Source organism: Lepisosteus platostomus, chromosome 24, assembly GCF_059453375.1.
Source record: "Lepisosteus platostomus isolate fLepPlt1 chromosome 24, fLepPlt1.hap1, whole genome shotgun sequence".
NCBI classification, from domain to species: domain Eukaryota; kingdom Metazoa; phylum Chordata; class Actinopteri; order Semionotiformes; family Lepisosteidae; genus Lepisosteus; species Lepisosteus platostomus.
In genome coordinates, this window is record NC_142634.1 from 16,979,822 (window position 1) to 16,993,011 (window position 13,190).

A 13,190-nucleotide genomic window follows, 5' to 3' on the forward strand; every position below is an offset into this window, starting at 1 on the left:
CAATGGTTTAAGAATGTCCAGACCCTATCTGAGTACAATAACACCAGAATTAAATACAAGGCTTTGAAGCTTAATCTCAGATACTAAAGTACCATTATGAAGAAGCCAGTCACTAATCTACTCTGAATATCCCATACAAATACCAGCATTTCAGAAAATGCAAGAAGCACAAGAGCTGAAAGATTTGTATCTCTGTTAATTAAGTCCAGGAAGCAGGAAACAACTTTCAGGGAAGCACATTTTTTTCCACACAAAATCTATGATCTAACTGTCTGGGGGAGGAAATGTCAAAGCAACCCTTTTGCTTTCAAAGGCAACTTGTAATGTTTCATTGACACATTTAACAAACAAAAAAACGTTACTGCTTATGATATAAATTGATTGTATCAATTCCAAGAGGCCGGAATATTTTGTAAAAGGAGTACCACAAAACTTTCTGTTGCCAAAAGCCTCTGGTTCTTATCTCTTGTTATCATAACAGTGGTGAAAGAAAAAGAAATAAAAAAGATAAAAATAATGGATTCACTTGCCATAACTGGTGTTTTGGACAGTTGACCAGCATGATACTATTGCTTTATGCTGTAAAAATAATTATTTAATAAATGTATCTTTATCTGCCTGAGGTAGAATTGCCTGAGTCATTTATTATACTAATCTATGGTTGGGCTCCAAGTTTAAATGTTTTTTTTTTCAAAACAAGTTTCATTCCATGTTCATTCCAAGACAGAAATGCAGGTAACAAAAGCTATTTACACATATTTTCAAACAGCTGCCTCTATAACTTCTTCATTATTCAATCCAGAGGTACCCTGGAGTACAAATAGGTGGCTATAATTATCTTTTTAATATGAGGTATTTTAATTAATGACCTTTTAAAATGTTTTAGGTCCGATTACTTGCATTATGTAATTTAAACTGGTCTAAATTACACAATTTAATGGTCACATAAATAATGATTCAAGGTTCTTGCATCACATTTTTTGTTTTATTGCATTAGCAAATTTGTAACGATTCATGTTTTTCTCAGAACGTGATGTTCTGTTTGACCGTTGTGCAGCATTCTTTCTACCGCAGACGTCTCCGATTCCACCTCTCCTTCATAAAGCACTCGTGAGGCGTTGAGCCAGGGAAAAGTGCGAAGTAAGAAGAAAAAACAACACTGGTTGAGCATCGATTAATTAGCTGTCAAATCACCTCCGCTCAAACGTACAATTACTTCTGTTTCTCAGAAATATGTTCCACATTTTTACAAGAAGTGCGCCAACTGGCACCACTGTAAGCTGCTTGGCTCTGGCACTCACCAGGATTGCTTTATGCCAGCTCTGCACACTCAGAATAGTGCAAACATGTGTCCACACGGACCTCCAACGAACCACTGACATACTGTGAGGTGTCTCTAGCCCCCAACTGTACTGACCGATTTCCTCTCTGAAGGTGGAGAGGAAAAGGCAGTTTATCTCCTCAAAGACAAAAGGAGATTCCCTTGTGCTAAGGCAACCGGTTTCCATGGTATCTACTTTCTGCTGAGTAATCAACCACCAGCTTGTCTGGGATTGCCAACAAAAACTTCTACAAATACAGAAATGAAGTGAAACAAGTTGCACAACAATCATGTGTGGCACCTGCAAGGGGAATATCAGTGATACTCTTGATCCCAGACCCTTGCATGCTCTCTGAAGTCTTTTGACAAACAGGCATTTTTGAAAAGGGATTCTCACAAGGTTTGTGAAGGGCAAACCATCAGAAAAAAAGCTTTATCTCTAAGCAGATGTCTCTGTGTCAAAAGGGGATACAGTTACACAATCTTGGAAACAAAAGTCCTTCCATTGTACTCTGTCAGTGAAATAGATTTGTGTTATACACTGTCATCAAGGTAAAGTGATTTTTCCCAGACTCAGTGTTATAAGACATTATCCTTAAACCTAGAGCACAGTAAAGTCCAGGTCCATATTGTACAGTACACAGTTGTTACACACTGGATCAGGTCTCCAAGAAAACAGCAAAAGTTTAAATCATCTTATACTGGACATACATCAGAATATGGGAGTAATGATATTGATGCTTTGATACTGGTACTGTGGCTTTTACAGAAATGTAAAATACAATTTCATCCCCAGATGGTGAGTTTAAGAGATTTAAATGTGAACTAATTCTGACACATCATAAAATCAGCTTCCCTGTGATGTCTGTGCTCCAGAGATGTGATGAAATGCAGTGTATCTGCCTGCGAGATTTGTCGATTCTGCACGGAAAATGTTTCACCCGACAAGTAAGGCAATGAGAGACTTTGAGCACGAGCATGTTGGTGATCCAAAAGATCTGGTATCTGGAGTTTGTCACTCGGTCATTCTGTCTTCAGCTGTTTTTTCCTTTGTAACCACAACAACAAAAGCCTTCACAATATTCTGTTTAGCTCTGCCAGCTGCAGTTTGAAATTGACAAAAGGAAACTATGCTGCAATTCAGGTAAAAACTATTTACTTGCATGGGTTTGCATGCTAAAAAAACATCATTCTGCTTTTTTCATAGTTTTATTTTTCTTGAAAGAGAATAAAGAAGAACTCTAATTTTAGTTAAAACCACTCGTGGCTGAGCTCCAGTGCAAGAAGATTTTTATTCTAGGAAAGGGGCACCACACAGAAACCCACATACACTGTGGGGGGCAGGGCTGTGGGTGGGCACTATACGGACAGAGGTGGCTGGTACTGCAGTGCAGATAGGGGTCGACACAGGAAAGCTGGGGCAGGGATATCAGATGCTGTAGGTAGATCACACATAGTCTTTTCTAGTCTTAGTTCTTTGGAAAGCTAAAAAGAAAGTTATGTAGTTATTGGTTCAGACCACTTTAGTCCAGGGGCTGCAAATTACACTTCATAAATGCAAAATAAAATAAACATATGAACAGTGTTGTATCAACAAATAAAGCATTTATATATGTGAAAACTGTCACTTATATTGATAACCACGGGCAGCTCAGTAGCGATACACCATGGGTTTGTGTGTTCTCACTGTATTCGTGAGGGTTTCCTCCCACAGTCCAAAATATATATTTTAAATATATATTTATAAAGAAGAATTATATTTTTGAAGATGTTTATTTGTGGAGAACAATGCCTGTGTTACGTTTCTCAAGATGTTCACGTGCTTGTACCCATGTTGTCTGTTTACTGTCGTGCGGCGCTCCTCCTGCGCTTCACGGTGATTGGCTGCCTAAACAAGGCGACCTCGCGGTACCTTCGCGGTGCAATACGACCTTTGGAACCGTGAGGAAACGTTGTGAGGGAATCGTGTAATTACTCACCCCCTGCGATTCCTAGTTGTATAATTTGACGCCCTCTAGGACAGAAAAGGCAGGGAGATTCATCAACTGCAGTCGTTAAATTTGACATGCTCTCCAACTAGAAGTCATGTCGAGTTGCACAGTGTGACGCCGGCTTCAGCCACAGACTTTGCTCCCTGAGAGGTTTGACTAGGAAACCAAACCCTGTCGTGTCTGGTTCTATTTCTCCGGAGCGGGCGCAAGGGGGCTTTCCCAGGAGGTAGTGCCCAGCTGACTCAGCACCGCCAGGGGCGCCGTCGGGATGAGATTGCGGAGACTCTCCTGGCTGCCAGCGAGCACCTGCAGACCCATGCAGCTGTCAGTGAGGGAGGCCCCTCTCCTCCAGTCGGCGCTCAGCCCCCTGTGACTAGCACGAGTTTGCAACCCAACAGAAGAGGAAGGGCTTGGTGGGGGGTCGGCCAGAGAGGCCTCTTTCACAGCCCCATGTGGGGACAGGGGTCATTACTCTGAGCAGGTGGCAGGTGGCTGCAAATCCAATGGGGATACAATAGGCAACAATCACATTCCTGTAAATAGGCTCTTACTGTCACTTAGGAGTCTTTAGACTTTCAATGAACGACAAACCTTCCCTCACCTGTTGGACCCTGTTCTCCGGGAATGCCCTTTGCAGGTGACGCCCCCCAGAGGCCAGAAGACTCTGCTGCAGGCGCCCCCTTGGCCTGCAGGTGACTATGTGGAGGGGTGGAGGGATTAGTCAGGACCAGGACCTGAAAGACACAGCAGTAAAATTGTCTTAACGAGTATGACCCCTTCCCATTATGAGCCTCCCACACTAACTAAATCCTAAGCTCATGATCTGAATGTTGTATAGAATGATTATTCATAAGAATGTGGCATCTTACAGATCTATCAGGAAAACTGAACTAGATTCAGAATATAAAAGAGACCCCCTGGGAATGGGTGGGATATAAATCTTTGCGTGTTCAGTGAAATTACAGAATGTACCTTTTCGAAAGGATCAAATACATAAAAACATGTTCATCTGATTCTATAACTATAGACTAATTTGCCGTAATCATTCATCAACAAATGTAGACCAAATTGGCAAAATGGTGCAGAAAGCAAAAAACTCTGTGCCGAATACACTGAATGATTTGTTTTCTCTTATGAAGTTATTGTAGAAATATTATTATCGGAGACAACTGAGGAGAAAGCTCCAGCCTTACCTTGGCTTCCAAAGAGTTCAGCCTGTTAGTCAGGGTGGCGATCCGACTACAGTTCAGACAACCTGCGGACGCAGAAGCACACAAATGAAATGTTTTTAGAAAGTTGTAAACGTTTGTACAATTTAAGAAGATCACAGATAAATGAATCGCCCTAGATTCAGGAACACGCTGGCACCGATCGATCATTTGGGCTTTTTCAGCGTATCCTAGAAGGTAGGTAGGTCCCTTTATCAGGCCATCAAGGCCCATGGGGGAGTGGGGGGCAAGGGCCACCATTTTTCTTGACCATTGGACACTGGAGGTGGAGGTGATGTGGTCAGCATCAAGCTCCGGCTGGCCTTTTACCCCCGGAAGGATTAACCCCCGGTGCTCATCTGGAGAGCAGGCTGAGTGGACCTGGGAGCCGTCTGGAAGGAATCAGAGCTCCAGCGCTGTCCCCTCCCTGGGATTGAACCCTGGACCTTCCGGTCAGGAGCTAGACGCCCTTGTCGTCTGTGCTACCACGGCTCCGTATCCTAGAAGGGCTGGTAGCAAGATTCAATTTCAGCAGTTCGGTTAAATCCTGCTGAATGTAAGAGAGAGACTAAAGGAATGGCACCCCTCACTATTGGCGGGAGTGAGCTTGGGAGCCGGGGGATGGGAGAGAGATACAAGAAAGAAAGTTCTGGGTGCGAGATCTATGTAGGCAAGTGGAAAAGGGCACTTCTGTAGGCCGCATACCCTAGAATACATCCTGCTGCGACGACTGCACTTTCCCAGGTGGACTTGCCTGGCTCTGGTGCTCACCGTCACAGACTCCAAGGCAATGCCCAAGACAGAGGAGAGCTCTGGAGGCAGCAGGTGTGATGTGACAGAGCAAGGCGACGTTGGTCAGTGGGGCGACTCACCGGAGGGGGGGTCTCTGCTTCTTGCCAGGGGCTGGCGCAGGGCGGCCTGCTTCCTTATGGCCTCCTGGGCTTCCAGATTGTTCCCTGGTTCTGTGGAAGGAGATGAAACGAGTCTTTGATCCCAGCCCAGCCAGCCACAGAGAACATTTTGACATTGTTATCTACAGTACTATAACAAAGGTTTTGTCACTGTTCATCAATACGATACCAGGTTGATTTTCTAAATATGGCGATCAGAAATGTGTCTGAAATCTTCTCACACTCACAGTGACATCAACACAGATGTTTGCAATCAGCATAAATAATACTGGGTATGACGAGCCAAAGGGTTACCATATGTAATTCACATTTTTTTTGTTTTCAGTTTCCTTTACCTTTGTGTCTTAATTGTATATTAATAAACTCATTCAAATAGTGCAGTCAGGGTTAAAAACAGGCGGCACACCTTGACACGGAGATATGGGTCATATCAAACAGATTTCCTGAATTCCTAGAAGGAATGTCTCGACAGGTGACATTCCTTTGGCTACTTTCAACCGAATGAACAAGAGCCGTCTTCTCCTCCGAAGCCTGTATCCCAGTCAGTCTTTCATGGTAAAGACTGAAAACCCAAAACAGGGGTCAGAGGTGCTCGGGGCTCTGGGGAGGAGGAGGGAAGGTCAACAGGGGTCATGCCAGACCAGTAGAGGTGTCCTCTCTGGGAGTGTTCTAGCACAAATTGCTGCAGAGAGGGTGCAGTTCACTTATTGCTGCACAGCAGAATGGTGCCAGCATTTTGTTTTACGAGGCTGACAACCAAAGGCAGGTTCTTCTGGCTCTGAATGCCAGGTGGTTCTGCTCTGGACAGGCCTGATGGATCAGAGAAGCCCTGCCTGCTGTGAGCAGGGGCAGCTGGCCAGGGTGTCCCGTCAGGTAATCGAGGGACAGACACAGGGTGGGAAGGAGATGGCTAACAGGTCTTCGTGTTTACTCATGATAAAATAAGAGATTCATGTATGATGGACTGAGCTAAGTAATATGTGCAGTAAAATTGAATATTTTTGTCATGGATTTTTGTTGACTGCAAGCATTAGGTAGTTTTAAAATTAGATGACTGGCTTAATTCTTCCTAAAAAAACCTTCGTGCTTTTTTAACCAGGCATATCCTGTTTTTTTAAGGTTTATGGTTTCCTCTGATGTTGAAGTTGCTTGAGGCCTGATGGTTTGCATCTTACAGTGCTACCTGGGAGCCTCTGAGAATATTTCAAACCAGAAGGACTTTGGGTATCATGTTGTAAGGTGTGCTGAAATTATTCTCTTTCACAGTCTTGGTACCCTGCCTCTGTCAGACCTCCAGGTTTTGCTGACCCTGTGCTGTCCTTTGTATGAAACACTGAAATGAGATCCCATCTACTTCGTCATTACAGAGCCTATGAAACTGTGCTCACGAGTGCAGGTTTTGTGGAATAAGTACAGGTCATGCAGAATTTATGAATCCAAATCATTTAGAATTAAACCATCAGAAGATAGCCACAATAGTACTGATATTCTGTGCAGACAGCAAATTCTCATCTACAAAACACAAATGATGAAATGGCAGACTAATTTTCATTTTTTAAGGTGTAGTCATGTTGGTAGCTAATATCAAAATCAACAGTTTCTACAGTATTGTTAGTAATGCTTTCTGTTGTAAAAATAGAGTCTTATATACTAAAGAAAACCATGGTTAAAAAATAGTAGAGAGCAGAGCAATTATATATTTAAGCAAGATACAAATGTTGGACAGATGTGGCAATGAAAATACACAATCTGAGCTTGGTGAAAGCACACAGAAACTTTGATGTAATACAGTGTTCAAAACTTAGAGCATCCTAAAAGAATGCTGTTGCAAATTCCCCATGGCAAACATTCATAAGACTAGCTTTCATTGTTCTACAATGTGTTGTGTTTCTATTCATCAAGTTGAACAAAGGCTTAGACACCACCTACGGAACACAAGGCTTGTTTGTTCTTCAGAGAAACAGCACACTGTATAGTCTAGAGCAGAGGTCCCTAAGCCCAGTCCTAGAAAGACACAGTCCTATATGTTTTAAAGACTGCTTTAATCGTTAATGAGCACAGGTTAATTAAATAACCACTGGTGCCAAAGGAGTCATTCCTAATTGCTTTAAATAGGATGCAAGGCAGAAGGCACTGTGGCTGTGTAGGACAAGGGTTGGACACTCCTGGTGTAGAACTAGCACCTAAGCCTGATTCCATCACACCTGAGAAGCTAGGTAAGGCCTGTTCAGTCCTTGCATAGGAGACATCAAAGAAATCCAGGTTTCTGTTGATTTTGGTGTGGTGTGACCAGCAGACGGCCCCTCTAGTCTAGTCTAGACTTGGTGTCTTTAACTCAGCTCTAGGAGAGCCACAGTGTTATCTGGATCTTGGTAGATCTAGTATCTCAGCTACTTAGTTGGTTTAATTGATTAATTGCATAAATGCTTAAAGGTACAGTGCCTGCACATTTGAAGCACTAAGCTTGGGGTGGGAGGTGGGGATGAAGCATTAACATACGTAGCTAAACTTATGTTTCTCTAATTGAGATATTACACTCCGTGACTAAAACATACTGTATCTTCTGTGTGTTCCAGGATTTTGTAAAAGAACTGCAGGTCAATGTGTGGCACGGGGGAGCAGTGATTAGCATTGCTGGGTTCAATTCCACACCTGGGGTGCTGTCTGTGTGGAGTCTGTATGTTCTCCCTGTCTTTGTGTGGTTTCCTCTGGAGGCTCCGGCCTCCTCCCACAATCCAAAAATACACCCACGGGTTAACTGACTTCTGGGAGAATGGGCCCTGGTGTGAGTGTGTGTCTTTCCTGTGATGGCCTGGCATCTTGACCTGAGTGCAGGCTGCCTTGTGCACAATGCCTGCTGGGATAGGCTCCGGCCCCCCTGCAACCCTGTGCTGGAAGAAGTGGTTAAAAACCTGTACGTATGGATGGAATGGCAGGTGAATGGAGCCTCATTTTTCACATTCAGTTGAGGTTGTGATGAAAATAACACTGTGTGGAATTCAACAGCACATTCCAGTGGCAAGTCCAGCTTCTGCACAGATCTGGAGGTGATTCTAGCCTGGAAAGGTGAAGTCTGTTTCACACTCCTGGAGCCAGACGTGTCTTGCCTGCCGCTGACATTATCCTAATTTGAGTGATAATATTTCTTAATATATTTACCAGCGTGTGTACTTAGATGAAAACTGGGGAATTGGAATGCAAGCCAGGAGGCACTGTGGCCCTCCAGGGGCTGAGAGTTAAAGCATTTCTCTAGTCCATAAATTCCAGTCCCCCGGTACAATGACGAGCAACACAATATCGAAGGAGGTGCTGTTTTTCTAATAGGAAGTTAAAAACAGGCCCTGTCTAGACTGTGGAAGTCAGTGATCTCAAGAGACATTTCACAAGGCTGTTAAATCCCAATGTCATGGGTAAATTCAAGAACAGGTTATAAAACCTCACCCGCCTCAGGTGCCCCTGCCTCATGTTTGGCTAGAACACATTTGCCACTCTGTTCATCTTTTAAAGCTATTTCAACAGTCTGGCTGACTGTGATCATTAGATCATCTGGAAACGTGTAAGTACAGTATAAGCCGTCTCAAACTGAACATTTTCTTGTTGCTTTAGTGCTATTTTATCTGAATAAGATATCCCTCTGTGAAGGATACGGGTGAAAGTGCTCCACTCAAAGAGCTAGAGTCAAGGTTCAGAAGACAAACTCAATAGCAAAAGATCCAGTTGGCAAGACACCTAATAAAGTTTAGGTTTCCGGCAGAGACACTGCCACTCGCCATGTCTCAAGCAATAAAATTACACTGACCTATCTTTTGTCACAGTTATTAATTTATTTTACAAAAATGGGTGCAAATCCTGGTCCATGACAATGCATTCAGCTTTCTGTTACCTCTGATAAAAGCTGGGCGTTGTTTTCCATACCACAGATATCTATTTCAGGCACAACTGCCTTCAGAAAAGGTACGGAAATCCAAGGTGTGCACTGGCACAGGATTCTGGCAGTAAAATGATGTGAGCCTCTAAACTGTACATCTGCCTGTTGCCGTTAATAAAATACTGAATGGAGTTTCCTTGCTGAGCACTTAATCGATAGCCAGGTCTGATTTCACATAGACTAAGGATTACAAATATTCCCCCTCTGAGCCCACAATTAACCCCCCACCTCATCTATCTTCTCTAGACCACAGCTCATAAGTGCCAGGAAACCCAGCAAAAACATCCAAAATCCCATTTTATTCTCTGCAGATTTTGGCAGTACTACGCTTCTCTTTTCTGCACTCTGTCTCTTTTTCTCCCAGCCTCTTTCACTCTCTCCCTTTTCTCTCCCCCTCACATAGCAACGTACCCTTTCTCACAGGAACTGCACCCCCAGCTTAAGTAGAGAACTTTCAGGCCTTAGAAAGCTTGAAATGTGTGGGTTAGGTTACAGAGTTCACAGTTTAAATCAGGCAGCAGCAGCATAGCAGTGATGCACTGAATTCCCAAGGATGGACTAGGCTTAATAAGCTTAATCTCCTTCTTACTAAATTAGCCTTGACGATCTGCATCACATCCTGTCCAATGTCAGTCTTGTAAGTAATTACAGGGACTTGTAAGTGCTCTTGTCCTGTGCTCTCCTCTGTAAAGGACTGGAGCAATGATACATTAGTGTCCTTTACTCAGACTAGAAAGAGAGGGCACCAAAAACAGGACTGGCTACTTTTCCATGCAGATGTTCTGTTAAAAAGCCAAGTTGGAGCCATTCTGCAGAAAGTGCAATACATCAAGCTCTATCGCTGGAGAGGCTCTTGGTGTGCTTTTAAAAGATTTAGGAAGTTCTCTAGTGTCCATTATACAGCCACTAAAGTGGGCCTCTTTTTTCCTTATATTTTGCTATGACCTCTTGCAATCGCTGTCCTCTTGCTTTGCAACAGCATAAAAAATAATGTGTTTCTGAATACATAGCATATGTGCAAAATCCCAAAATGTTTATCCTGTCTGAGGGATGTCTTATTAATGTCTGAATTGTCTGAGCCTTAAAGCCCTCTTAATATGTGGAAAATAATATCTTTCAAGTGAACAAATTCAACATCTACACAATTAGGATAAATTGTGCCATAACTTATAGTTATATAGTGATCTACATAATGTCAGAACTGTTACAGAAGTTAAGGTTTTGATACAGAAATATCAAATACAGAAGTTATATTTGAATTTTTTCAGTGACAGACTTCATGCCCTTGGAGGTCACTCAAGGTTCACAGTGGTACATTAATGTCTTTCCCTGAATGAGAGGGACTAGATCACTGGATGGACACTTTGTTAATTCTACAGAAGTCTGTTTCTGTGCATTTGGCAAACTAAAACTACTCTGCACCACTAATAGGGATATAATGTTCCAGTGAGAGTGGTAACTGAGATATATTTACTATGAATCAGCTTCTAACTGGGATGTAATTCATACTAGCTCAAGCATTTGCAGGTGAAATGTTCACTAGGCGTACTAACAATGGAGTCTTTGACTTCTAAATGTATTCCACACAAAATAAAGCCTGAATCAAACAAAGGTATTGCATTAACAATGGAGAGAGTGGGGAAAACCACACAAGTCTCATTTTGTGGCCAGTAAGTACAGGTGTATTAATAGTTTTGAATTTCTTGCAAGGGTCTCGGAACACATGTTGAAGAGGCCGACTCCTCGTGTCCCGGCGGCCCTGGCCTCGCGCTCTGTCCCACACAGCCTGACATCTCGGGCCCGGTTACTGGCTGAGGCCCAGGGCTGAAGAGGCTATCTGGCAGCCACACTGACAGCCAGCCCGAAAGCTAAACAACTTCTCCCCACTGTGGTTAGGGTTACCCAAACAAGCCCTCCCCGGGAAACCAAACATCATGGTCAGGGGCTCGCTGAGGGTCGCCCCAGCGGAGGTTCACAAAGTTAACCATTCCAGGGAGGCTGGGAAACATCACACTCGGCCTCCGCACTCTGACTGCAAAAGCAGGCCTGCAGGAAGAACGCAGATCACCGCACTGCAGCGTGAGACCGAGACTGAAAGGATAAAATTCTGAGATTCTTTTTTTTGCAAAAAATTAAATACAGTGAGCTCCACATCGTGCTGATATCTACAGCTCACACAAGCAGGCAACAAACTTTAGAAATAATACTGAAAACCGATTTTAGTCAATCAAATATTTATTGTGTTTTGCACTGTGGTGAGCTTTTAAGGCCGTTAGACTATTCTTACAAGTTACATAATGTCATTTTATTTTTAATCTTTTTTGTTGTGGCTTTTTTAAAATTCACCTCAGGAGAGGGGTCCAGAGAGTCCTTACACAGATTCACTGCAGAGAAAAGTTCGATGGCTGAAATTAAAATGAACAGGGAGAGAGTATCCCTATTGTCAAGTCTAGCAAACATACTTTGTGTGAATCAGAAATGCAATGGCTAAATTATTTAGTCATATGGTTGATTGTATGGATATTTTTGCAGAGTTTTTTGAGGAAGATAATGAAAAATACCATTTTGAGTAATACTAGCATGACGTGTTGAAGACAGATATGACACTGACTGGCACAGACGGAGCCTTCAAGTCTTGAACAACATTCCAAGGAGGGGACCTGATCCAGGCGTTCACAATCCTCGGAGTTAACACAGCAGACTGTCTCAGAACCAACAGGGAAACACAAGCCAAAGGAGGCAGGAGGACATGACAGGGTGGTCCTATCATTAGTTAAATCTGAGAACTGAAAGCACTTTTGTACACAGAGGTTTGTTGAAGCGTATACTCTGGCTTTTTACTGAAGAGAACTCCAGATCCAACAGAAAAATCCAATGAGTTGGATGGACCACATGGGTCTTCCATTTGTCAACTTTATTATATTCCTTAGAAGAAGTATTATTTCTTCTTATTTTTAATGATCATAGAACAAACCATAATAATTGTATCTGTAACAGCAGTAATTAAAATAATGAAGAAAGCAATTTACTTAATAAAATCCACATGATTAAAATGAAAGGGGTCGGAGAAAGAGGTCATTTCTGTTGCCTTCCATCGTGGTGTGATTTTTTTTCTTGCGTTAAACCACAATAATGCTCTCAATTAGCTGTTTTTGTCTTCTCACATCAAATTGTCAGCATTTCTTAAGCAGACGGCAGATATCAGACAAACAACTGGCGACAGAGAGGAGAGTGAGAATGGACACACAACCTGCGCTCATTAATCTTTGTCCCACAATGCTTCAAGGACATTAGGTAACACTTCATTAGAACATGTTAGCTACCGATAGTTGACATGTGTGATCCATTAGGTGCCAAAGTGCTTTTTAATGAAAATGTATGTCGTTTTGCTCAGTTTTTGACTGGCGCCTTGCAGGGCTAAATGTACTGCTTGCAGTTGAAGCAATTCCATTAGGGGAAACCTAGATAAACACATGTAGAGCTCTGATCTCAACACAACGGCAGCAGTGTACTCATTTCACAGATCCAGCGCAAAGCGGTTTACCTGGAAGCAGTTATGGTGTGTTTTCCCTCGCTTCTTTTTCTGTTCTGTTGATCATACAGTATGTAAATATTTCCTTCTACATCGTCTAGCCTGGGTGAACAGAAGTGGAGCTCTTACATTTGCTCTCCAGACCTAAAGCAGACTGAAAGGTGGTTTAATTAAAAATGTCAATTATGGATTGATGGGAGACTTCCAGAACCACAAACTGAAAGCCCAGCTAGGAACAGTGACTGAAAAATGAGCTAAAGCTCAAGAAAAACGCAGTTTGTTTGTTGTTTCACCAGACT

The 13,190-nt window shown here is 42.8% G+C and overlaps 1 protein-coding gene across 5 annotated transcripts in view; it reads right to left on the bottom strand.

Annotated features, from left to right (window-relative positions):
- emid1 (EMI domain containing 1) overlaps positions 1-13,190 on the bottom strand; it is a 100,859-nt gene that overhangs the window by 20,417 nt on the left and 67,252 nt on the right. For all 5 annotated transcript variants that reach the window (XR_015929756.1, XM_088617953.1, XM_088617954.1 and 2 more), the window contains exons 4-6: positions 5,393-5,482; positions 4,506-4,567; positions 3,914-4,046 (exon numbers count right to left, since the gene is read on the bottom strand). Coding sequence is in view for 4 of the 5 variants with exons in the window: in XM_088617953.1 (XP_088474079.1) it covers positions 3,914-4,046; positions 4,506-4,567; positions 5,393-5,482 (285 nt within the window). In the remaining variant the exon portion in view is untranslated. The remainder of the gene's footprint in view (positions 1-3,913; positions 4,047-4,505; positions 4,568-5,392; positions 5,483-13,190) is intronic.